We start from the raw sequence: 23,734 nt of genomic DNA, 5'->3' as shown, positions 1-23,734 counted from the left end.
GTCATAAAACTGACCTACTTTTTCGTTTTTGTTGTGGCTGTATTTTTAAGTAAATAAAAGGCACACTAACGGGCAAAACACAGTCCTGAAACTCTGAAATACTGTGTGTGATATGGTGGGAAAGTATTTGTGTACAGTTGAATAAACATTGCAGATTAGGAATCAAGGGTATGTGTGTACACACTGTAAATACAGAAATATTTGAGTGCAGAGAGCCTGGGGTATTTGTAATGTTTAACTTTCTTTAATTGGAATACAGTTCAAGGGAAAAGCAAATAAGTTCAGCACTTCAATTAACAGAAGAAATCATTTAAAAACAATCAATGGATGTTTTTAAAATGAAAAGGCACACTAGGAACATTTTTCTGCATCATTTCAAAATACACAGCTTGAACACACAACACATTAAATTAAATATAAAAAACCACAAAAAATATGTAAACCTACATTACCCACAATGCAACAGTTCAGTCAGAATGTTTGGTGTGTTATGATGCTAGTGGCTAATGTAACCTCAAGCAGGGATGAGCAGATTAGAGTTAGACTCCCTTTTTTCTGACTCCACTTTTACTTTTACTCCTGTTTTACTGGGGAATTTTGAGAAAAACTTATGTTGCCGCTTTAGTTTTATGGGACTAAAAGGAGTCTAATGTGAACTCCAAGAGAGGGTAGTTAGTTTGTTAGTGATTCTAATCCAATTCACTTTTTGTCAAATTCAGTGAATATCTCCTCATGGTCTGCTAGCTGTCCGTTTAGTATTCCTACAAAAAACTTGCTCTAAAAACGGGAAATTAACAAAGTGCCTCAGACCGAGGAACGCAACAGTATTCCAATTAATCAGTAACAGTGGAGCATTTGTGCCCTGTGCACAGAACAGGGAGAAGGGAAGTGGGGGAAATGGTTCAGTGGGAGCAAGAGAGGGTAAATCTGGCATTTACTAATGAATAGTACCGATTTAAGGATTACCAGGAAAAGGACCAGTCTACTACTGGCGGCGGCATGACTGAGGTGTGTGAGCATGTTAGCATGCTGATCAGAAAAGTTGTAATAACAGCAATAAGGCAGATTGTAACACAGATCTTCATTTTGACCTTCATTGAACTTGAACATGGCATTCTTGCTGACTTCAGTCTGAGTTCAGTTATTTCAGTGTGTTAACTAATAACTAAGGAGCTCAAAATACAGCTGGTGAGACACTTATGGAAAAAAATAATCTGCTTAACAAACAGTTTTATCAGCATTTTTTAACTAACAAACGGGTGTGAGCAGAGAGATAAAGATAAAGCACATACTGTTTGCAAATGTAGAAGACATTTCAAGACACTCAACACACAGGATGTTAGTTAGCTTTAGTTTCAGTAGTTGAGAAACTCATAACACTGACTGTATCTTCAACCTTCAGTGTGATCGTACCTTGAGAACATAGAGCACAATTAAATTGACTTGATTAAATAAAGATGTTTGAGTGTTGGTATAAATAAAATTAGCCATGGACCTGGTAAAGAAATATGTTCTGTTGTAGTAATCAACAGTGATAGCATTTTTCTCCCATACATGTTTGGTTATTTAAATATAACACAGACAAATGTGCATCCTTTCCAGACACTCCCCAGGCTACGGGAAACATGTGTTTGCCAACTGTCAGACAAGTCTGGCCTGGAGAAGCAGCATTTAACAATGTGCAGATGGTAGGAAAAATATTTTCAAAGTGATACATGCTTATCAGTATCGTCACACCACTCCAAGTGTAAGTGTAAGATAAGGGAATATCTTTTTAGAAAGATAGCGTTCTGGTTGCACGTGGTGGCCCAACACCTTACCAAGACACTTCCTTTAAAACATTCCTTTAAAACCAACCTCATTCAGGAGATCAATCTACCAGAACTTTCTTTAGCATCATTTCAAGAAGAACATAACAGTAAAGGCTAACAGTAGTTAGGTTGAAACCTGTGGTTCTGAAAGTTAAGGTGCACCAATTTAAAGGCAAATAAACTTTATTTCTTTTCAAGCCCTGTTTTGCCTTGAGTGCATTTTTTAAAGTAATTTGAAATTCCTTTATTTTATTTATTTATATATTTTTGCATTTTTTAAAACTGGTCACTTAGAATTGGGTTTATCATCCGGCACTTCAATGCACTAAACGGGTTTAGCTCTAACAGATAATATTCGCTAAAAAAGCTTTTTTGTATTTTTATTGCTCTTTAATAAGGCACAAACATGTCTTATCCAGTGGCGGCGCCGGTCTTATAAGGAGGGGAAGCTCATTTTCGGCCTACATCATAAAATGTGTCCGTTTATTTATATGTAAATTCGCAGAGTGACAGAAGAGAGTCGCCAAACACAACGCTAGTCGTTTTTAAGACATCATCAGTAGATAAAGTAGATCTTAATGCAACATGACCATAGCAGGACAGACACTCCGAAATGAAAATGTAACCTAACAAGCAGCATAGAGCCAGGGATATGAGTTGATACACACCACCTGGACTGTTGCACTTGTTCACTAACCAGCAGATGCAGGAATGAACCATGTCAGCTGTGGAGCCTGTAAACCGCCTGCAGTCCAACTGTTGAGGATGCCGTTTCTTCCACGGATGGCAAATAAATCTCTAAGCAAGACAATGCAAAACAACTGATTACAACAAGACTTAGTATCAAATGATTTTGCAAAGATTTTTGGGGTATCTGCGGATTTCTGAAAGACCATCAAAAAAAAAGACAATAACTGAGAAGAAAAGCTCTGCTGCAACACTGTAAACAAATGGTGTTGGAAAGTTTCCAGTTTTTCCAGAAAAATAGACATAATGAAATGTGTTCAGGAAGAGTTGTAGTTTCAAATAATGTATTAATGCACACAGATTTAACTTTAAAATCTGAAATCTAAAAATTAAAGAGCCAAAAAGTATTTAAAAAAATTAAGTACTGTACGTGTTTTTTCTACCTATGTCGGTTGTTCCGCAACTGCCATTTCAGACTCATTGGAAGTTGTTCGGACCTTCTGCCTCCCCTCACGTGTGCCCTCGTTTGTCCTAAACAATGAACCATCAATTAATATACCACAAAAGATTTGCATGTAATATGCGGTACTACTTTACTTGGTACCTGTTTTTAATAAGGTACCACACTGTGGCACCAATGACATTCAGGGAAAGCAAAAGACCAAATAGGGTCCAACAAGCCGTGCAGTTCCCTGTAGGGAGAACACAAGAAAGAAGAATAAAGTTAGAGGAAATACAGTGCCAGTTTATCTTTTTTTTGCTTCAACACTTGCATCCTTTAATTAAATCAGATCAGGTCAGGGGCTCTTGTTAAAAAAAAAAACTGGTGGGAAACAGTTTACTTGTTAGTGCTTATTTATGGCTGAGCAACTTTTGTCAGGCTCTGTGATCAGTGATTGGTGACAGCTGCCAGCCAGTCAATAGCAACGCTAATTAATATTTTTATAACAAGAATTTATCAAATGACTACATAAAAACAATCAGACAATGTGAAAGGGGTCATTGTAGTGATGAAGAAAGAGAACTGTCACCAGAATCTGCAGCTCGCCTCGGCTTAACAGAGTTTCATATCGAGTTTCAGCTCATCGTTTAGCTGCCCAGCCTACAACTTTACTGTTCTGGTTCACTTTCACCTGGTTTACTTGTGCTGTTCTCAATTTCTTGGCTGCAGCAGACAGCTGCGTACATGGAAAAGCTCTAAAAATCAGTTGTACAATACATGCTCAGCACCAAATGGCAGATTAACAACTAGCTGGTGAATACAGTGGAGAGCAAAAGATTTCCCTCAGTAGTTGTTGGAGACCAAAACAGAGCGAAAGGAAAGTGAACATTGGATTTTTATTCAGCAGGGGGCCAGAAGCACGACTGTGATAAAGATGCTCTGTAACTGCTGGATGTATAAATCAGCACACATTTTTTTGATAACAAGTTCATCACATTGACTTAAAATATGATGACATGTTGGAGTCGTGTGTCGTTTCTGCTCCTGAGTGGCCAAAAACATCTGTTGAATATTCTGGCCCGTCGAACAAACAATGCACAAGCATACATCTGTATTATGCAAAAAAATTACTTCTAATGAAGGGGTCTCCATCCTTTTTTACTCTGCAGAGCTACTTTGACAAAAGGGGTTGAGAGCTCCTCATGTCTTATATTACTGGTTATATATATATATATATATATATATACAGTATATATACAGTACTGTGCAAAAGTTTTAGGCAGGTGTGAAAAAATGCTGTTAACTAAGAATGCTTTCAAAATTATAAATAATTGTTCATTTTTTTTTATCAAATTACAAAATGCAGTGAGCAAGTGAGCGAACAAAAGAATAATCTAAATCAAGCCACTCAGAGTTGCAGCCAAAAAGCCATACCTCCGACATGGAAACAAGGCCAAGCGACTCAACTATGCACGAAAATATAGGAACTGGGGTGCAGAAAAATGGCAGCAGGTGATCTGGACTGATGAGTCAAAATTTGAAATATTTGGCTGTAGCAGAAGGGCTGGAGAGCGGTACAATAATGAGTGTCTGCAGGCAACAGTGAAGCATGGTGGAGGTTCCTTGCAAGTTTTGGGCTGCAAGTGGAGTTGGAGATTTGGTCAGGATTAATGGTGTCCTCAATGCGGAGAAATATAGGCAGATACTTATCCATGATGCAATACCATCATGGAGGCGTATGATTGGCCCCAAATTTATTCTGCAGCAGGACAATGACCCCAAACATACAGCCAATGTCATTAAGAACTATCTTCAGCGTAAAGAAGAACAAGAAGTCCTAGAAGTGATGGTATGGCCCCCACAGAGCCCTGATCAACATCATCGAGTTTGTCTGGGATTACATGAAGAGACAGAAGGTTTTGAGGAAGCCTACATCCAAAGATCTGTGGTTGGTTCTCCAAGATGTTTGGAACAACCTACCAGCCGAGTTCCTTCAAAGACTGTAAGTGTACCTAGAAGAGTTGATGCTGTTTTGAAGGCAAAGGTTGGTCACATCAAATATTGATTTGATTTAGATTTCTCTTCTGTTCATTCACTGCATTTTGTTAATTGATGAAAATAAACTATTAACACTTCCATTTTTTAAAAAGCATTCTGTTTACATTGTAAAAATGTTGCAGCAACATGTACAGGTGTTTAGTGTATTTTTTTGGGCTGTTTCATAGCATTTGGTGTAGTGTCGTATACCGCGTTACATTTAGTTGACTCACTCCATGCAGCTGAACCCTTGATTGGCAGGTCCAGAGTTACAACAGAAACTCAGACATGAAATGACCATGACTGCGAGACAGCATTTCACAAGACATGGCTTGCAACACACTTGAATGTTTTCCTTTGGTACAGTGGGTGCAAAGTATTGCATGGGAAGTAAGTCATCCTTTCATTCATTTTCTTCCACTTGTCTGTGTTGTAATGGCAACATCTTTCAGCTCCTTGCACAGTGCATCCCAAGCCATTTCTCTTGCTAAATGGGATATATAATTCTTCAGTGTGCTCTGAGTGTGTCCTGGATTGTCCTTTCGGTTGGATATAGCTATAATAGCTCTACAGGGAACATCCAGAATGAATCCTGAGGACATTCATGCAGCTGCTTTACTCCAGTACTAGCTCTATCTCCTTAGGGATCAATCTATATTTCTTACTACAGAAATTCATTTTCACTATAATTTATTTTCTTTCTTTGAATCAAAAAACACACACCACACACAAACATTTAATTATTTATGGCAACAGAATGAAACAAACATTAATAATGGATTTAAAACACAGAATAGGATGACAATAAATGCCAAACCCCCCCCCCCCAAACATCACTTTTTGACAGGAACCCACAATCAGATCAAACATGACCTCACCTGAAATCAGATGCACATAGATGTAACCATGGCGTGTTCCATATCGATTAGTTGCTTCACACTTGTAGAGGCCATTCAAGGCAGAGCTCTTGCTCAAAAGCTGTAGCGTTGAACCGTCTACGCGGACTTGTGACTGAGGCAATGACTGGCCAGATCTGAGGCAGAGAAACAAGACAGTGCAGCAAATATGCAGTCAAATAAGGACTTGCAGGGGCGTCGCGTAGTGCAGTGGGATACACAGGCGCCCCATATATAGAGGCCACAGTCCTCCCAGTTCGACTCCTGCATCAGACGGCCCTTTCTTGTGTGTCATTCCCCCTCTCTCTGCCTCCCCATTTCCTGTCTCTCTGCTGTCCTGTCCATTAAAGGCACAAAAAGCCCCAAAAATTCTTAAAAATAAAAAAATAAGGACTTGCAGTCATAGGGCAGAAAAACACTGCAAACTCAAATTGTTGCTTCCCTTGAAAAAGGTAAAAAAAATCTGCCTACCAGCATCTCTAATTTATTTATTTTTTGTAACAGTATTTTTTCAGACTACTTTTTGCCAGACTACTCCCTCAGAAATGTTTTCCAAATTCACCTGGAAAACATCTGAGGGAGGAGTCTGGCATGAATTGCTATGAAAAGCTTTTCAGGCAAGTGGGAGCTGGTCTGTCCACTCCTTCAACTAACCCAAACACTTGACACAACTACTTCCCTCTATCTCCATACCTCCAGAATGCCAATTTTATGCTACTTTATACTTCTACTCCACCTACATTAAGACTAATAATGATGTTAATTTATTCTAATAATTGCCTATTATGCATATTATATAGTTTTCCCCCTGAATATAATACAAACTCCCTTTAAAGTAATTGAAACACATCCCTCTGCCTCTGACTGGGCTTTAACACAGTCCTGCTCAGTTGTTTATGCCTATGCCTTCAACAACCAGCTATAATTCACCCTTTTGAAAAATTAAGCTAATAGGATTATCAGACTGTTTAAATGTTCAACAGAGGATCACAGACAGTTGCACTGTTTGCAAAACAACCTCTGCAGCGTAAGTCAATAGAACCTCATGAAAGGCAGTTTTTTTTTATTGGTAGATGAACACCTGTCTGACTAGACTGTAAGTTCCTCTTTTTGAAACTGAACCGTCTCTTGGTTTTAGTGGTTTTAAGCTCTCAATTAGAAATGATTGGAAACATTTTAGTAAGGTCTGAATTGAAAAGCAGAGAAATCACTTTAAACCTCTGTGTGATTTTTTTGGGTAGTTTTTGCCTTTATTCAGATAGTGACAGGAAAGTTGGGGAGAGAGAGAGGGGATGACATGTAGCTCAGTAAGAACTGAGCCTAAGTGGTACGCTCTACCAGTTGAGCAATGGGAGCGCCTCAGGATGTGACATTTTAAACTATTTCTCTATCCTCTATCAGTTTTGTCCATCTGTTTCCACAAAGCCACCGTTTATGACGCTCAAATATCAGTTACATCAGAGTGTCTTTAACAGACGTACTGGTTTCATTCACCCGTTAATTTCAGTTCAGTCACTCGCATCTGTTTTTCCTGACCGAAGTTATGCTTCTGTTAATACAATTCATCACTTCCAGCACTTTTTTCACATTAAAAGCTTTGAAAGTGAAAAACCTACTGAAAGTATTCAGTTTCATTGACAGTAGTTTAACATCACTTTGTAAAAAAGATAAGTTGAGTAACTACATTTAATAGGTGGATGAAACAGGTACACTGCAGGTAATCCCCCACCCCCTCACGTAATTTCACCTAGCCTTTATTTGTTCATGCTGGTTATATGACAACACAGCTGCTGTCATTAACAATATGCTGGTTTTATCACTTTACATCTCAAACAAAGACCTAGCAACCTATTTGACAAGTAGTTTCTATAACACCCAGTTTATTGTCTCACCATGAAAAAAGAAAAATATGTGAATGGAAACAACTTAATCATGCGTTTGGCTGTGTATAAACCTAACTAAACTAAAGTTAAATAATCGTCTCATTAGTTGTGAAAATGTAAAGTTTAAGTTTAAATTTTTAATTTTACATTAAACTTGAGAGAACAATTTACAGAAATTAGTAAATTCAACAACTGTTCAGAGCAACATTGGAGCACATTCAAATTCATTCAAATTCACTTGGCTTCAGTTTGAATTATGAAAATTTATCTTGTCTGTTTAAGAAAAGTTCATTGAAACCATTTTAACGACTGTACCTTGTCCAGGTAATTTCTGCAGTTGGGTTGGCTTCGGTCAAACACTGAAATGAGTCTTCGGATCCCACAATAATGTTCACTTCTGTAGGTGAAACTGCAAGAAACACAGAGAGAGAGAATCAGCTGTGTTATTGCTGTAGCTGAGAAAGTAGTAATGGCACTAAAATAATAATGAACACAATGTCTTGTTTTTGACTCATGAGCTTGTAAAATCATGATAAACTCACTAAACTCAACTTGGATGTATATCCAAGATCCAGCATTGATTAAAACATCTTTTAAAGCTTGCATTTCTCAAATTCAAAATATCTACCATTCACAAGGACCTTAAACATTACAGCCACATACACACACACACACACACACACACACACACACATATATATATATATATATATATATATATATATATTACAGTGAACTAGCTGCATCTGAAAGATTGCTGTTTTCAGCACAGTGAGGGAGTATTTATGGTCGAGATTACACATCACACAGGTATGTTTCCACCAACAATGGGCAGGTGAAACTGTATCTGTGATACTTTCACGGTTGATCCAGACAATGTTACTGACTCAGCTTCATAATAATGTCTGTTTTCAACGTGTAACGTGAGAGGGTGAGAATGTTCCCGCAGGGACAGCTTTGTTTTTCTAAATTTGCTTTTCTAAATTTGCCTATTTTGGCTGCTGGACAGATGTTATCTGTGTTGTTCCCAGACAGGTAGTAAATGGACTGGACTTTACAATGGAAGCCACGTTCACTTATTCACACACACACACACATTCATACAACGCTTTCCCTACACATATAGCACTTCTCCACCACACACACACACACACTGGACTGACTGGAGAAGCTTTGTCACTTATAAAATCCACTTATTAGTTTTTAGAGCCGAGTGTCGTGCTTTGGTCATGTGAAAAGAGGATTTACTACAATAATAATATATTACAACATAAATATCAGTCCCCTCAAGGCCCTGGGCCTCTTGCTCTTTCTCCTCATCCCAACTCTTGGTTGGTGACTTTGAATACTCAGTTGAAGATATGACTGGTTACTTGTCGTCCCCTAGTTTGCATAATCACACTGCTCAAGTGATGCAGTTGAAAGCTCTAAATTGTTGTTTTTGCCATCACAGTGTGGGTGTGGTCCAGAAAAACGATCCCAATGCAACTCGAGACTGTGGTTTTTGGTTGACCTCTATTGAACTCTAGTATGTGCAATTTCCTACTGTCTGGATAGTTGAAAAGTAAATCACACAACATACTGCAGCTAACTGATGGGGTTGGTTGAAAAAGTGACAAATTCTCAGATATGACATGCCACACCCAAAATTACATAATGGTAATGAGAGAAGCAAATCAATTGCACACAAAATCCCCACATTTCAAGGTTGTGTTGTAAATGGTTCATTTGCTAAGTTGTAAAACTCCCTGCCTTTTAAAGATTGATTATCTGTTTTTGTTATCTATGTGTACATGCTGTAACAGCATTATAAGAAAGGTCTGTATTTAATTTGCCCATATGTGTATGTTGCTCTCCTTATACTGTTCTGCTGTTTCAGAATAAAATAAGTGAAAAAAAAACTTCTTCAGTAACTGACGTAGAGAAGTATTTGTATACCCACAGTAGACCTGCACGATGAACGTTTTCTTTTCCTCCTCCGGCAGGGCTGGACTAGTGACGACACACTGGACCGAATGTTGGTTGATTTCTCTGGTAGGAACTCCCAACAGCGAGCTGATTGTGGTAGTCGTACCGTTGTCATGTTGAATGGACCTGGTTGTTTCCCTCACCTTTCCTTCCAGAGTATTTTTGAGCCACGTCACCTTTGCAGGAGGCCTGGAACCATCAGCCGTGCAGGTAGCGAGGAGAACTTCTTCATCACCCAGAACAGGAAGTTTATCCTCCACCTGTATGACCGGAGGCACTAGGAGAGATACCATACCGTGATGAATGAACATGCGAGCAAGAACAAGGCACTACTATCTCTCTCTCTCTCTCTCTCACTCTCTGACACACACACACACACACAAAATCCAGATTATTCTTTTAATAAAAATGTTGCATCATACCAAGCAAGTTTAGAGGTATCTCCGTCCTGTAATTTCCGGTGGGGAACAAAGTGAAGATGCAGGAGTAAAGACCTTCATCCCATAATTTGACAGATGCTAACTTGAGGGATCCATTCTTCTCATCCAAGTTTCCAATAAATGTAAATCGATCATCGTGTCCATTGACGAAATGTGGTCCGCCATTGGACAGGATTGTAAAGAAATTGTCATTCTGAGGTTTTCCTCTGGTTCTCCTCTGCCATGAGATCTGGGTGAGGGCTTCATTGGTGTCGCTGAGTTTGCAGGGTAAGATTACAGTCTCTCCTTGTACCGCAGTCGCGTTTCCTCCAGTCACGAGGTAAGCTGTAAAATGCATAAAATTCCATCAGGCTTTTAGAAAGCAAAAAAAACCCCCAAAAAACCAAAACAAGTCTGAACAGAGTATGTGGTAGTGACGATTGCTTTGCTTTCACAGTTTTCGTCACAGTCTCGAATCCTATCGCGGTTTTTTCTTCATGCTTTTTCTTCATGCCAGCATGTTTAGTTTTGTTGTCTGTGGTCTCACATTGACACGGATATGCGTTTTACATTAATTGATGATATTTTATTTCATTTGGCGAGTTCATCAGTATCTGGCCACAACTCACAGACACACGGGTAAACCCACTATGGGGTCACCAGTTAAATATATCATGCCTAAGATTCAGCTGCTTTATTTTTATGATAACGTTTCTATGCTGTTGCTGCGACACAAAATGTAAACAAAGGAGGCGAGAGACACGTGTCCGTTATGATCCTTATGATAACATTTGCTCTCAAACGGTTTGATCTTGTCATATTTGTTAAAGGAGAGTGTTGTTAAAATGCGGTTTGCGATACGTGGCAGGTTGAATCGCACAGGACAGTAAATGCGATACAAAACCACTGTCTTCAAGAAAAAGGAAAGCATTTATCCATCCTACCGTCCAGATGTTTGCTCGGAGTCAGGATCACCATCATCAGGATTAACATGAAGGAGAAATGACCCGACGCGAAAGTCCCTGAGGGGCACGGACACAATGAGCGTCTCCAGTCATCCATCTGTATTGCTTCCCAGCGAGGCGTCCCGCCTTCAATGACACATCCAACACAATGAAAACTATTAAAAGCAACAACAACAATGGAAAGAAAGACAGCTTACTCAACTCCTACAAGATGTAAGCTAACGTTTAGATAACAGATCATACACGCCATTATGTAACGTTTCAGTGTAGCTCCTCCTCCTCCCGTCAGCCAGAAACCCCCTTGTGAAAAAAATTGTTGATAGTTGATAGACAAATAACTAAATTTTAAGGTTTTTTAATGCATTATATGCACACTTGTATGCATGGGTCTCAAGGGGTAAAAACTGTATGTGAATTAATAGAATCTATTAAAATTACCTTCATATTACAAAAATTAAATAAATTAAACATATTGGATTAAACCTTGACTTTGCCCCTTAATTGAAAAATTAAGGTGATTTCTGGGTTTATTTGACTGGGAGAAAAATTAAGTTAATAATTTAATCTCTTCCCTGAAAGATGTCCGTATAACAAAAAATGACACTTTCAAACCAAACGCATGTGTGTAGTTGGTTTCCAGAATTTTTCCATGATGAAAATACTTTTAACAAATTTGCTAATTTCATCGAAACACAATGTGTATGAGGCTCATTCCTACCACTACAAAGCTCCATGCTGCTAAAACAATAAACAAAGAGCAGAGTAACTTCAAGTAGCTGGTCTACATTCTTTCGTGGTTGAACCCATACGACAGTTTGCATAATTAACTGAATATGTATGTAGTCATAATATGAACAATGTAGTGTAAAATAGACATTTCTAACTCAGCAAAACGAAATAACCTTACTTACTGGAACAAAAAAAAAATCATACAGACGATGTTAAAATGAAATGTCTGTCCTCAAAAAGATGCGGTGCCCACCAGACTGACTGGTGTTACGTGTTTCATGAAAACGTGCCATAAACAAAGAGACACTGTACAGGAGCCGCTGTAGAAACGAAGGTGTCTGTTCTCATACAGAGCACAAAGCTCTTCCCCATCTGAAAACAGTTCTTCATTGTTCAGATAATGAAGAACATTGTACGAGACAACTGACTGGCCTACAGTCAAGTTTCTGTTTGCTTTAGGCATATTTGCAGGTGCTTTTTCCAAAACTTTCCTGTTTGGTATTCACCATTTCTTTGAACCTGAATGTTTTAGACATTACAGCATGTGAAATATTTCTAGGGAGGTTTGTGTTGCTCTGGAGGAATTTGGACTCATTACACCAGTATTTCTAAAATCTCGTCAGTTTTAATTACTTTTAACTGCACTCTTCCACCCACTTATCAATGGAAAGGCTGTTTGAATCCTTTTATATCTGGTCAGTTTGGCTGAACTTTGTTACCAGTTTGTCCAATCTTGATTTTAAGCACCTTTGCAATGTCCTTCTTTTCATGAAAACCAGCAACAATGAACGTATTGTACAGCAAATCATACACAACATACCCATCTTAAAAACCGGTGCAGCCTCTGTCTTTAAAAACACACTTTACCAAACTTCACCACCACCTGCTGGCTACTTAGCACACGTACATACATTATTATATTTATTATATTACATAGTACACACTTTCATTATCATTTCAGACAAATTTCATCATTTAATTTTTAATTTTTAAATCAAATATAATTAATATGTGTATAGGCTGAACATGACCATGACCCTGACTGCTGTGCACCTTAGGTCCACTCTCCGGCCATCGTCTCACTGTTGTATCTGGTTGATAACTTTGAACACTCGCTTATCACTCACTTATCACATATAGATGATTATCTGAACTGTAGGAATCAGGTTTCATTTTAAGCTTAGCCACTGAAAAAACAAAAACAATTGGAACATTTTGACACAGTAAAATCAGTTTAATATTAAGTGTGTCGAAAATCACATCATTAATAACTTAAGACACAGAGTGAAGCTTTGTGTTGGTGTCACTGTCATATTTGTTGAGAAAGCATGGATAAAAGGAAATTATCATATTAGACTGGGTTTGATTGTACATCATCACAATTAACCCAAGATGTTTGTTTTTAAAATATCTCTTGAGTTATTTAACACTGACCCACGTGTCAAGAGGGAGAAAAGATCAAGAAAAACTAATGCAACAAAGATCAAATCATGAAGTAGAGTTGTACAACAGGGATCATTCGGGAAGCTGTAAATAAAAATTGTGACCCCACGGATTAACAAACCTCTAATCAGATTATTACATAAAATATTTTATGCATTTATCGATAAACTAGACCAAGCCTTTATCATAACAGACCTATACAGTGTGACTTCAGATACTAGATGTTTTACCTGCACAAAAAGCAAAAGCTTAAAGCAAAACAAAGCAACGCAAACAAATGAAAGAGAGAAACACCAACAAAACAGCGTTCGTTTAAACTTTTCAAGATTAAATGTATTTTACATGCAGGTTATGGACATACACCCAACCATGTACAGTAAGCTGATATGAGGTTTCTGCTTCCAAGAAATTAAAACTGAAACATTACCTTGTGTTATTTTGATAACAAAAAACACTTATTTATTTATTTATTTGTTATATCATTTTATGGGCTGGTTTCATTTATTTTTAAATATGTCCTCTCTCTTTTACTTTCTGTCCAAAATGTCTCTTGTCACTTGTTCAGCTTTGATCTGAACTTATTTGTCAGCTCAGTGGAGGCCATGCATTTAACTCTCAAAGTTAAACTGCGTCTGTTTGTGATCAGTCTGTATTCTGCACAGCTTCTTGGGAGAGGAGGAGCCACCTGTAGGGATCAGAGGGAAAACAGACTTTCTTTAACTATAAGAAGGAAAAGAAAAACAAAGAAACAGATAGGCAGGAAATAATAGAGTTTTTAGAAATATGCTTAAGAGAATGATAGTTTGAGTAATGACAAAGTTCTTCTGACCTTTTCTCTCAACTGAACACAATACTGGGTATAACTCAGGGTCCTGCTGTCATATTGTTTCTTTTCTGGGGTCCTGGTGCAGCATTTTCTGGAGAGACAGAGTTGAGACCAATAATGACACGACGCAGCCAGTTCCAGTCGTTTCAGACATTAACGTACAAGATCAAGTTGATGCTGTTTACTGGAAACCGGTGGTGGATCTAAATATATTCTTACACTGGTGGTGTTACAGGTAAAAGTCTTGTATTTGAAATCCTACATAAGTAAAAGTACAGAAGTATTGTCAAATAGTATCAAGAGTAAAAGTAAAAGTTTTGTGATAGGTCTACTTTAATTCTTGTTAAAATAGATGATACTGTAATCCATTGACACATTTCTTTTTACTGGAAAGAGGATTAACAATATTATACTATTTTAAATACATTCAGTAGCTGTAGAAAATGTTTTACTGTTTAACAGTGCAACAAGTTCACACCACAGAGACACTGCAACAGAAAAAGGCGGAAGGAGGAGGAAGTCGTTATAGGGAAATACAAAGACGAGGGGCATGATATAATTTAAACTGTTTAAAATTAAAGCAGGTAAAGATGTAAGTTTTGTAATGACGACAACTTTTACACAATGAAGATTTTTCTCACCTGCAGAGGCAGACGGCTGAAGTGATGCCACACAGGAGCAATCCAGTTACAGTTGTGAGTATGTATAGAAGATACCACGAGTGGAAGTCGATGATTTCTGCAAAGAATCAGATGTGAATTAATTCAGGTAGCGTGCAGGTTGAGCTCTGAAATGCACTATGTCTGGTGTAGAAATGATGAGCCCTGCTTTGTTCTCTACCTACCTTCAGGTTTCTCAGTCACAGCTAAATTCCACGTAGCAGTCCTGGCGCCATTTACACCAGTTACATTACATCTATAGAGTCCTGCGTCGTCATGCTGAGCATTAGAAATATTTAGAGTTGAAGGAAAGACAGAGTCTATTTTCGGTCGGTCAGACGTAAAATTTGAAAAATTCTGATTTTTTGAAATGAAATCAGAAAAAAGAAATCTGTCTTTGATCCAGGTGATTTGTGTTATGGTTATCATGGATAAGTTGCAAGTGAACATGACGGGGTCTCCTCTGGACACAGTTATATTCCTGTGCTCGTCTGGATAATGTCCTAACATGGAAGGAAACAATCAGTTCATATAAAATGAAATCTGTAATTACATTTAAAGCATGCATCAAACACACAAATCTCCACTGTACCTGCAATGACATGACACGCTACTAGGAGTTGAATGGAGAGCAGAGCTGCTAGTTTTAGGTGAAACATGATGAACATCAGACGGAGAAAGACAGACGTAACTTCACAATCAGCCCTTAAATATGTTTGTGCAGGAGGCACACAGAGAAAGGAAGTGGTTAGTTGCTCTTGACCTAACTGTAAAAACTAAAATCACACCTTATATGGATCATACCAAGGAGTCATAAATACAATTATTTAATAAAAAAAAATTAGAATATTGATAATTCAAGCTCAATCCTTCTTGAAAATAAACTAAGAAGTATTTCATTAGTAGTAATATGATGGACTGAAATCTTAAATGAACTTAACAGACATGCTCAGCTGCAGGAGGAGCACATCTACATGATGCTGAGAACACTTAACCCGCATAGAGTGACTGTTGTGCTTAGTGTGGTTTCAGAGCAGGTCGGAAACTCTCTGATGCTTATAAGAAACGTGATAACCCGATGGAATAAGTGAAAATAAAACTTTACTTAACTTCAGTCTTACAGTCTTACATACATTATTTTGATATAACAGATTCCATGTAATTCCATCGCAGAACCCTAGAGGGCACTGACCTTTAAATTAAAGCCTGTTGAGTTGAATTAACTTTATTGACATTGCAACAAACATTGTTAGGAACTTGCCTTGGTGAGCTCATAATGCAGGACAGACAGCACAACATTCAAAACAGCATACTGATGATAAAACCATTGTACATACATAAAAACATATTAAAATAAACAAACTTTCATGATTATAAAAGATAAGATAAAAACAGTATTCCTTAAAGTGAAGGCACTGGTTTTATTGTGTTAATGTTAGATAAGTCAGAGGTTTCTGTGGGCCAGTTGTCCTCACTTGAAGCACCTGGTTCAGCTCATGTTTAAGTTTCATTTGAATGACCTGTCAGCTCACTAGAAACCATAGATTGAATTGAGCCTCTCCATGTACTGACTCCTCCTCTTGTTGTTTCTTCTACTCTCTGTGTCATCCTGCAGTTGCGTGATAACCACATGCAGAGAGAAAAGGTGAAAGTACAGTTCAGTGATTTTTCCGAGAAAGAAAAGAAAAGCAAGGTGTCAGGGTGAAGATGACAAAGTTCGTCCGACCTCTCCTCCTGACTGAAGATGAAACTGGCCCTGGGCTGAGCCCTGATTTGGTGTCCTGGTCCTGCGTATTCTGCAGAGATCAAGCCGTGATACAATATGACAACAATGGTATTCAAGGTGTTGCATGTATATTATTTCAGAGAGTTCATACATGGGACAACGGAGAACCCAAAGAATCTAGTTAAAAGTGAAGCACACAGATGTCCCTAATAACTGAAACGCTGAAACAAATAGCCGATTAATCGATTAGTTAACTGACAGAAGATTAATCCGTAAATGTTTTGTTTTGATAATTTTTCAAGCAAAAAGACCAAAGGCTCTGTAGTTTCCAGCTTTGGCTGAGTTGTCGTATAGTCTTCTGCCTCCGTGACGGCGACAGCCACGACTGGCGGCACCAAGTTTTTGGGTTTTCATTCAAATTAACTCAATATCTCAGTAACAGCTTGACGGCACTTCTTCAAATTTGGTACAAACACTCACTTGGACTCATCGATGAACTGATTAGAATTTGGTGGCCAAAAGTCAAAGGTCACTGTGACCTCACAAAACACATTTTGGCCACAACTCACAAATTCATCCAGGAATTATGGCACAATTTAACTCAAATGTCCATACAGATAAAATGAAGTGATGACATTTTATATACAAACGGTCAAAGGACAACTTCATTGTTACATCATAATGTTCTCAGGAAGGGGAGATTGTGACCATATTTCCTGCAACTTGACTGGTTTGCAGGGGCATACAACCACAAGGCAGTAATTCTTTTTTAAATTTTGAAAAACAATGATCCAGGTCATCTGTGCAAGTGCACTTACACTTGTGAACATTGTGAAGTATTGTGGGGTTTTTTTTTGATGTAGTGATAACTTAACAGGATTGCATTTACCACCATTTGGCCATGTTGACTTATGATTGTAATGCATTTGCTGGCAAAACTTAAATTGAAGCATCAGTTTGTCTAAGCTCATTGCATCTACAGTCATCAACTTTGCAGTAAATCTATTTGTATAGTTTCTCTGTACATAAAACTCTAGCTGCAGAAGTCACAAGCACATGCTTGTAACCACATTGTAGCTAAATGCATCAACTGTAGCAACTGCAGCCGCGGCCATAGGACTTCAGATCATAAGTGTCCTGTCTACCAAAGACAGTAACAACTCCTAAATGTTTAGAGCATTAACCTTTTCTCATATTTTGTTCAATTACATTCATATTTATTGTTGAATTATTTTGTGTGTAATTTTTATGTCCCAGCCTGAATGCTAAATGCCGTTTCAAAACCTACTCTACACTTCTATAGTGGAGAAATAATGGTGGAGAAATATTAATTATTTTAAAGGGCTAATAGTAGTTCCCAGTACTGACAACTTCTCTGCACCTGAACAGAAAAGAGTAACATGCATTTGTTCATACTTACAAATCTAAAAGCTAAAAGGTGTCACTCACCTGCAGAGGCAGACGGCTGAAGTGATGCCACACAGGAGCAATCCAGTTACAGTTGTGAGTATGTATAGAAGATACCACGAGTGGAAGTCAGTCATTTCTGCAAAGAATCAGATGTGAATTAATTCAGGTAGCGTGCAGTTTGAACTCTGAAATGCACTATGTCTGGTGTAGAAATGATGAGCCCTGCTTTGTTCTCTACCTACCTTCAGGTTTCTCAGTCACAGCTAAATTCCACACAACAGTCCTGGCGCCTTTTAAACCAGTTACATTACATCTATAGAGTCCTGCGTCGTCATGCTGAGCATTAAAAATATTTAGAGTTGAAGGAAAGACAGAGTCTATTTTCAGTCTGTCAGACGTAAAATTTGAAAAAGTCAGATTTTTTAAAATCAAATAAGAAAAAAGAAATCTGTGTTTGGTCCAGTTGATTTGTGTTATGGTTATCATGGATACGTTGCAAGTTAACATGACGGGGTCTCCTCTGGACACAGTTATATTCCTGTGCTCCTCTGGATAATCTAACATGAAGGGAAACAATCAGTTAATATAAAATAAAAGCTGTAATTACATCTGCAGAAAAAAAAAACATGGAACAAACACACAGATCTCCACTGTACCTGCAAAGACGTGGCACATAAGTAGTAGTTGAATGGAGAGCAGAGCTGCTTGATCTCGCCTGAACATGACTGCCATCAGAAAGAAAGACAGAAGTAACGTCACAATCAGGCCCTACTTGTGTAAGAGACGCAGAGAAAAGGAAGTGGTTAGTTGCTCTTCAGCTAAGCTCAAACGTGTCTCACACCTTTCATTAAACATAACGTTATGTAAGAATATCATATAATTCAATCTAGAATAAATTTAAAATGTGGCTAAATTCCATCATTAAACTGAAATCTAAAATGAGCATAAAACACATGCCGAACTGCAGGAAAACTTTTACCCACACTTTACCCACATAGTGTGACCGTTCTGCTGAGTGTGGTTTCACAGCAGGTCGGAAACTTTCTGATACTTAGAAGAAACATAATAACCAGGCCTGCAATTACTCTGTTGTGGTACTCAGTGAATTTCATATGTGTTTCCAATGACGAGTCAAAAGCTGCTGCTTAGGAATAGTTCAGTGTTTTCTTCACAGGACACTTTGAATCTGTTACCATAACCAAGTCTATTAACCTGCATTTACACAACCACCTACCTGTCTGTGAGGGTCCATGCCATGGATCCCCTGCTTGAATATAGTGCAACAGGAACTAAGACTTTACTTGACTTCAGTGTGTGAAACATAAATTATTTTTGATATAAGAAAACACCATGCAATTCCATCACAGAACCCTAGAGGGCACTGACCTTTAAATTAAAGCCTGTTGAGTTGAATTAACTTTATTAACATTGCAACAAACATTGTTAGGAACTTGCCTTGGTGAGCTCATAATGCAGGACAGACAGCACAACATTCAAAACAACATACTGATGATAAAACCATTGTACATTCATAAAAACATATTAGAATAAACACACTTTCATGATTATAAAAGATAAGATAAAAACAATATTCCTTAAAGTGAAGGCGCCGGTTTTTATTGTGTTAATGTTAGATAAGTCAGAGGTTTCTGTGGGCCAGTTGTCCTCACTTGAAGCACCTGGTTCAGCTCATGTTTAAGTTTCATTTGAATGACCTGTCAGCTCACTAGGAACCATAGATTGAATTGAGCCTCTCCATGTACTGACTCCTCCTCTTGTTGTTTCTTCTACTGTCTGTGTTATCCTGCAGTTGAGTGAGAACCACATACAGAGAGAAAAGGTGAGAGTTAAGTTCAGTGATTTTTCCGAGAAAGAGAAGAAAAGCATAGAAAGGTGTCAGGGTGAAGATGACAAAGTTCCTCTGACCTCTCCTCCTGACTGAAGATCCTGATTTGGTGTCCTGGTCCTGCGTTTTCTGCAGAGATGAAGCCGTGATACATAATGACAATCATCCCATTCTAAGTGTTGCAGGGAATGTGACTAAGTTTAGATTTAATTTTCACAATGGATTGTGCAATAATTTATTCATTTTGTTAAATGAAAAACAAAGAGTCAAAACATGTTTGTATTCCTGGAAGTAAGGTATTGCATTTGTACCCTTGTTTTTCTGCGTGTATGTATTCTCTGCCCTAAAGTCGTGCTGGACTAAATGCAGTCTTATTTAAGAAGTGTAAACATACAAGAATCAGGCTGGAAAAAAACCACCATGTGTAAGTGTTTAGTTGAAGAACACCAGGCTGCCACAATTACCAAACAAAAGTATAAACAACATGACCCCTATGAGAACTTTAGAGCTCTGGCTGATGGATCTGTTGACCTTCCAGGTTTCAGAGACCTTCTTTTTTTCCTGTAAAGGTGTTGCCTTTGAAGTCGTGCTTTTCTTTTATTACTATTACAATAGATTATGTTGTAATTGTAACTTCTGGCAATAATGGCTGCTATTCAATAAAATTAAAAGAGCCAGGGTGTTGTGTGGCGTAGTGGTCTAAGCAGGTGCCCCATGTGTAGAGGCTACAGTCCTTGCTGCACTTGGCCCCTGTTTGAGTCCCACATTGGACAATAAAAGCACAAAAGCCCCCCCAAAAAAGTTAAACAGTCTCGCTCTAAAGATGTCAGAAATAAATGACAATGTGAATGTCTTAATTTCCAGGACAACTGGGCAACTCAGGCCACAGCAGCAAAACATCTACTGAGCAGGCCTTGTGGTGAGTTTGTGTTTTAATTGTTTTCAAGTTCAAGAAAGAACCTTTAATTCTAATTAAAACCAAGATGGCAAAACATCCCTCGCTGTAAGTCAGAAATCAGTGTGGGTAAACTGACCCTTTGAATATGGTTAAATATCTGTGAATGAGCTTTGTTGTCAAATCAGCCTTAGTTGCCGGTACTGACAACTTCTCTTCAGGTGTCACTCACCTGCAGAGGCAGACAGCTGAAGTGATGCCACACAGGAGCAATCCAGTTACAGTTGTGAGTATGTATAGAAGATACCACGAGTGGAAGTCCATGATTTCTGCAAAGAATCAGATGTGAATTAATTCAGGTAACGTGCAGTTTGAACTCTGAAATGCACTATGTCTGGTGTAGAAATGATGAGCCCTGCTTTGTTCTCTACCTACCTTCAGGTTTCTCAGTCACAGCTAAATTCCACGTAGCAGTCCAGGTGCCATTTCTACCAGTTACATTACATCTATAGAGTCCTGCGTCGTCATGCTGAGCATTAAAAATATTTAGAGTTGAAGGAAAGCCAGAGTCTATTTTCAGTCGGTCAGACGTAAAATTTGAAAAATTCTGATTTTTTGAAATGAAATCAGAAAAAATAAATCTGTCTTTGATCCAGGTGATTTGTGTTATGGTTATCATGGATAAGTTGCAAGTGAACATGACGGGTTCTCCTCTGGACACAGTTATATTCCTGTGCTCGTCTGGATAATGTCCTAACATGGAAGGAAACAATCAGTTCATATAAAATGAAAGCTGTAATTACATCTGCAGAAAAAACACATGCATCAAACACACAAATCTCCACTGTACCTGCAAAGACGTGGCATATAAGTAGTAGTTGAATGGAGAGCAGAGCTGCTTGGTTTAGGTGAAACATGACAACCATCAAAGGAGAAAGAATGGAACTAAGCAATCAGCCCCTCTGTATTTGTGTAGGAGGCACACAGAAAAGGAAGTGGTTAGTTGCTCTAAAGCTAAGCACAAACATGACACGTGTGTCCTCACACAGGTTACACCTTTTTGGGAAACATGTAGTTCAGTCATATGGGACTTATATACACCAGGGCTGAGAGCTCCTCATGTCTTATCTTACTGGTTACAAATCAGTCTAATCTACAATTAGATCATTTAACAAATCATCAAATATCAAAATCTGAGTCATTATTCAGTCAAACCTGAACATGCAGACATGAAAACACCACTGCAAATAAACGTCCATAAATCTGCTTAGAAACCAGAGAAAAACAAACAGGAACTTCAAATAGTTAATTCTGTACACTTTCAAAAATAAAAAGTAAACAAAAAAAAAAAAAAAGGGCTTAAGTTTTAGCTTTAAGTTGAAGCCCACAGCTTCTCTCACTGTATGGCAAAAATATTTCCTGTTTGTTGAAAGGTTTTATTTATATCTGTTCTGTTATCAGAAGAGTCACTATCATTGCACATCGTCTACAGCTTATCTGATGTAACAAACTTGAAAGGGTAACTGACTGACAAGTGAACATTTCGGATGAGCTTCTCTAAAACAGGCGATGAGCTACTGGTAGCTCTCGAGCCGCATGTTGGCCCCCTGATATACACAGTCATTTGGAATATAATAATAATACAGATCATTTTTTTCCAGTTCATTTTGTCAGTCATGTAAATAATTGCTCTTTAAAATGCACATGTTGGATGTGCAGTGTTCAACTTTGCAGGCAAAGCACCTCTGCATAATGCCTATCACACTTTACCCACACAGTGTGAAAACTATGTTCCGACAGTTGAGAAACGTTTTACAAGTTCTCAACATATTGCAAGCTTCATGATGCCTATAACCAACCGCATAACCACGTCTTGACAATAATTCTTTTCTGTTTCTCAGTACACAATAAAAAGAAATCTCAGTGTTAAAATGATCCTGATTCATGGCTTTCCTTTACAAAAGCTTGATGTCAGTGGAGAATAATAAATGACACATGTGCACAGATGTGAACTCTCAATAAAACCTTTACTTTTTTTAATCTGAGTCATAATGATCAGCTGTGAGTAGCCTAATGTTACCAGCTCTAACGTCCTATTCCTCTGAGTTTCATACTTTACTACTCCTACTTTGCAACAGCTCACTATTTTGATAACAAGACAGTTTATCACTATTTACAAGCATCAAATCTGTTATCTTAAATTTACAGGAAACATACAGTTATATATGGTGCAAATGCTGGAGACCCCATTCATTTTTTCTATAAATCTGTCCCTTTTTGTTTTCAGACCTAGATCTGGAGGCTTGGTCCTGCTCTCCTGCACAGGTCTGATTAGAAACACACCGGTGATCTCATGTTTTGTTCAGTCAAAGTGCGGTGAAGTCATTCGGGACTGTGCTGCAAGTAAAGCAGCCATCATTACAGTAAACTGAAGTTGCTGAATATGAATTACTTTGACCAAAAAGACCTCTTGAAATTCCTTCATAGTGCCCAAGGAACTGGGAGTTGGTGGTTTGGGTGCACACCTCTAGTTGAGGTCTGTTAAAGACCCTGCTGCTGTATTAATATTTGATAGGTTTTGCTCACTCTCATTGCCTTTCCTTGAATCGTCTTCCTTGAGGCACGTGGGTGGCAGGGTCAGAATCGGGTGTCAACAGTATGAATTCATAGACCCAACCTGCCTTGTGTCAACAGTCCAGGCTGCTGCTGCCTCTGCTGGTGTAATGGTGTGGGGAATGTTTTGTCGGCACTTCGGGCCCCTTAATACCAATCAATCATGGTTTGAATGCCACTTTCTCAATCTGAGTATTGTTGCTGACCCTGTGCATCCCTTTATGGCTACAAACTACCATCTCCTAATGGCTACATCCAGCATGATGATGCACCATGTCACAAAGCAAAAGTTTCATAAACATGACAATGGGGGTGGTAGAACAGGAGATCGGCAGAATGAATGTGCAGCTGACAAATCTGCAGAAATGATGTGATGCAATCATATCAACATGGAGCAGAGTCTCATAGGAAAGTTTCCAACATCTTGTTGAATCCATGCCACCAAGAACTGAGGCTGAAAACATTTTATATCCAAATGG

General features: G+C 38.3%; 3 protein-coding genes and 1 long non-coding RNA gene across 8 annotated transcripts; 1 reads left to right on the top strand and 3 right to left on the bottom strand.

Annotated features, from left to right (window-relative positions):
- Positions 1-222: 222 nt before the first annotated feature.
- Positions 223-12,161, bottom strand: LOC111662047 (nectin-4). 2 transcript variants are annotated; one of them, XM_087176499.1, is made up of 9 exons: positions 12,020-12,161; positions 11,088-11,234; positions 10,147-10,488; positions 9,699-10,001; positions 8,072-8,165; positions 5,856-6,010; positions 3,103-3,190; positions 2,942-3,029; positions 223-2,609 (listed from the first exon to the last, which is right to left on the bottom strand). In XM_087176499.1, the coding sequence occupies exons 2-8, from the start codon at positions 11,203-11,205 to the stop codon at positions 2,942-2,944; spliced, it is 1,188 nt and encodes a 395-aa protein (XP_087032625.1). In that variant the 5' UTR covers positions 11,206-11,234; positions 12,020-12,161; the 3' UTR covers positions 223-2,609. The 2 variants fall into 2 exon arrangements, with proteins under 2 accessions (XP_087032625.1, XP_023271558.1); XM_023415790.2 differs by lacking the exon at positions 12,020-12,161 and having other exon boundaries at positions 11,088-11,366.
- Positions 12,162-13,060: 899 nt separating this feature from the next.
- LOC111662101 (uncharacterized) lies at positions 13,061-21,613 on the bottom strand. Of its 3 annotated transcripts, none has more exons than XM_087176495.1 (5): positions 21,493-21,592; positions 14,951-15,268; positions 14,748-14,844; positions 14,110-14,197; positions 13,061-13,965 (listed from the first exon to the last, which is right to left on the bottom strand). In XM_087176495.1, exons 1-5 carry the CDS (start codon positions 21,566-21,568, stop codon positions 13,834-13,836), a joined length of 711 nt encoding a protein of 236 aa, XP_087032621.1. In that variant the 5' UTR covers positions 21,569-21,592; the 3' UTR covers positions 13,061-13,833. The 3 variants fall into 3 exon arrangements, with proteins under 3 accessions (XP_087032621.1, XP_087032620.1, XP_087032622.1); XM_087176494.1 differs by lacking the exon at positions 21,493-21,592 and adding an exon at positions 15,358-15,745; XM_087176496.1 differs by lacking the exons at positions 13,061-13,965; positions 14,110-14,197; positions 14,748-14,844; positions 14,951-15,268 and adding exons at positions 19,497-19,705; positions 19,828-19,876; positions 20,875-20,971; positions 21,078-21,395 and having other exon boundaries at positions 21,493-21,613.
- Positions 14,751-17,722, top strand: LOC147818586 (uncharacterized). The gene is made up of 2 exons (XR_015437839.1): positions 14,751-14,801; positions 16,381-17,722. It is a non-coding gene; the product is annotated as an uncharacterized LOC147818586 (long non-coding RNA).
- On the bottom strand, positions 15,850-19,224 carry LOC147818585 (uncharacterized). 2 transcript variants are annotated; one of them, XM_087176497.1, is made up of 6 exons: positions 19,136-19,224; positions 18,558-18,616; positions 18,144-18,458; positions 17,941-18,037; positions 16,492-16,561; positions 15,850-16,374 (listed from the first exon to the last, which is right to left on the bottom strand). In XM_087176497.1, exons 1-6 carry the CDS (start codon positions 19,222-19,224, stop codon positions 16,297-16,299), a joined length of 708 nt encoding a protein of 235 aa, XP_087032623.1. In that variant the 3' UTR covers positions 15,850-16,296. The 2 variants fall into 2 exon arrangements, with proteins under 2 accessions (XP_087032623.1, XP_087032624.1); XM_087176498.1 differs by having other exon boundaries at positions 18,558-18,669; positions 19,136-19,190.
- Positions 21,614-23,734: the final 2,121 nt, after the last annotated feature.

This window comes from Seriola lalandi, unplaced genomic scaffold (assembly GCF_002814215.2).
Source record: "Seriola lalandi dorsalis isolate HSWRI2012SDOR001 ecotype SW California unplaced genomic scaffold, Sedor1 jcf7180002054559, whole genome shotgun sequence".
Lineage (NCBI taxonomy): Eukaryota > Metazoa > Chordata > Actinopteri > Carangiformes > Carangidae > Seriola > Seriola lalandi.
This window is presented reverse-complemented; position numbering and strand designations above follow the sequence as displayed.

Coding starts and splice junctions, on each gene's coding strand:
- LOC111662101 (XM_087176495.1), bottom strand. CDS start 21,568: ATGGTTGTCATGTTTCACCTAAACCAAGCAGCTCTGCTCTCCATTCAA. Junction 15,269..21,492: donor TATATGCCACGTCTTTGCAG/GTACAGTGGAGA, acceptor CTTCCATGTTAG/GACATTATCCAGACGAGCAC. Junction 13,966..14,109: donor GTGTTCAGTTGAGAGAAAAG/GTCAGAAGAACT, acceptor TGATCCCTACAG/GTGGCTCCTCCTCTCCCAAG.
- LOC111662047 (XM_087176499.1), bottom strand. CDS start 11,205: ATGGATGACTGGAGACGCTCATTGTGTCCGTGCCCCTCAGGGACTTTC. Junction 6,011..8,071: donor GCAGAAATTACCTGGACAAG/GTACAGTCGTTA, acceptor TCTCTGCCTCAG/ATCTGGCCAGTCATTGCCTC. Junction 3,191..5,855: donor CTATGTGCATCTGATTTCAG/GTGAGGTCATGT, acceptor TTCTCCCTACAG/GGAACTGCACGGCTTGTTGG.
- LOC147818585 (XM_087176497.1), bottom strand. CDS start 19,224: ATGTTTCACACACTGAAGTCAAGTAAAGTCTTAGTTCCTGTTGCACTA. Junction 18,617..19,135: donor GCATGGACCCTCACAGACAG/GTAGGTGGTTGT, acceptor AGTCATGTTCAG/GCGAGATCAAGCAGCTCTGC. Junction 16,562..17,940: donor TCAGCCGTCTGCCTCTGCAG/GTGAGTGACACC, acceptor TGATCTCTGCAG/AATACGCAGGACCAGGACAC.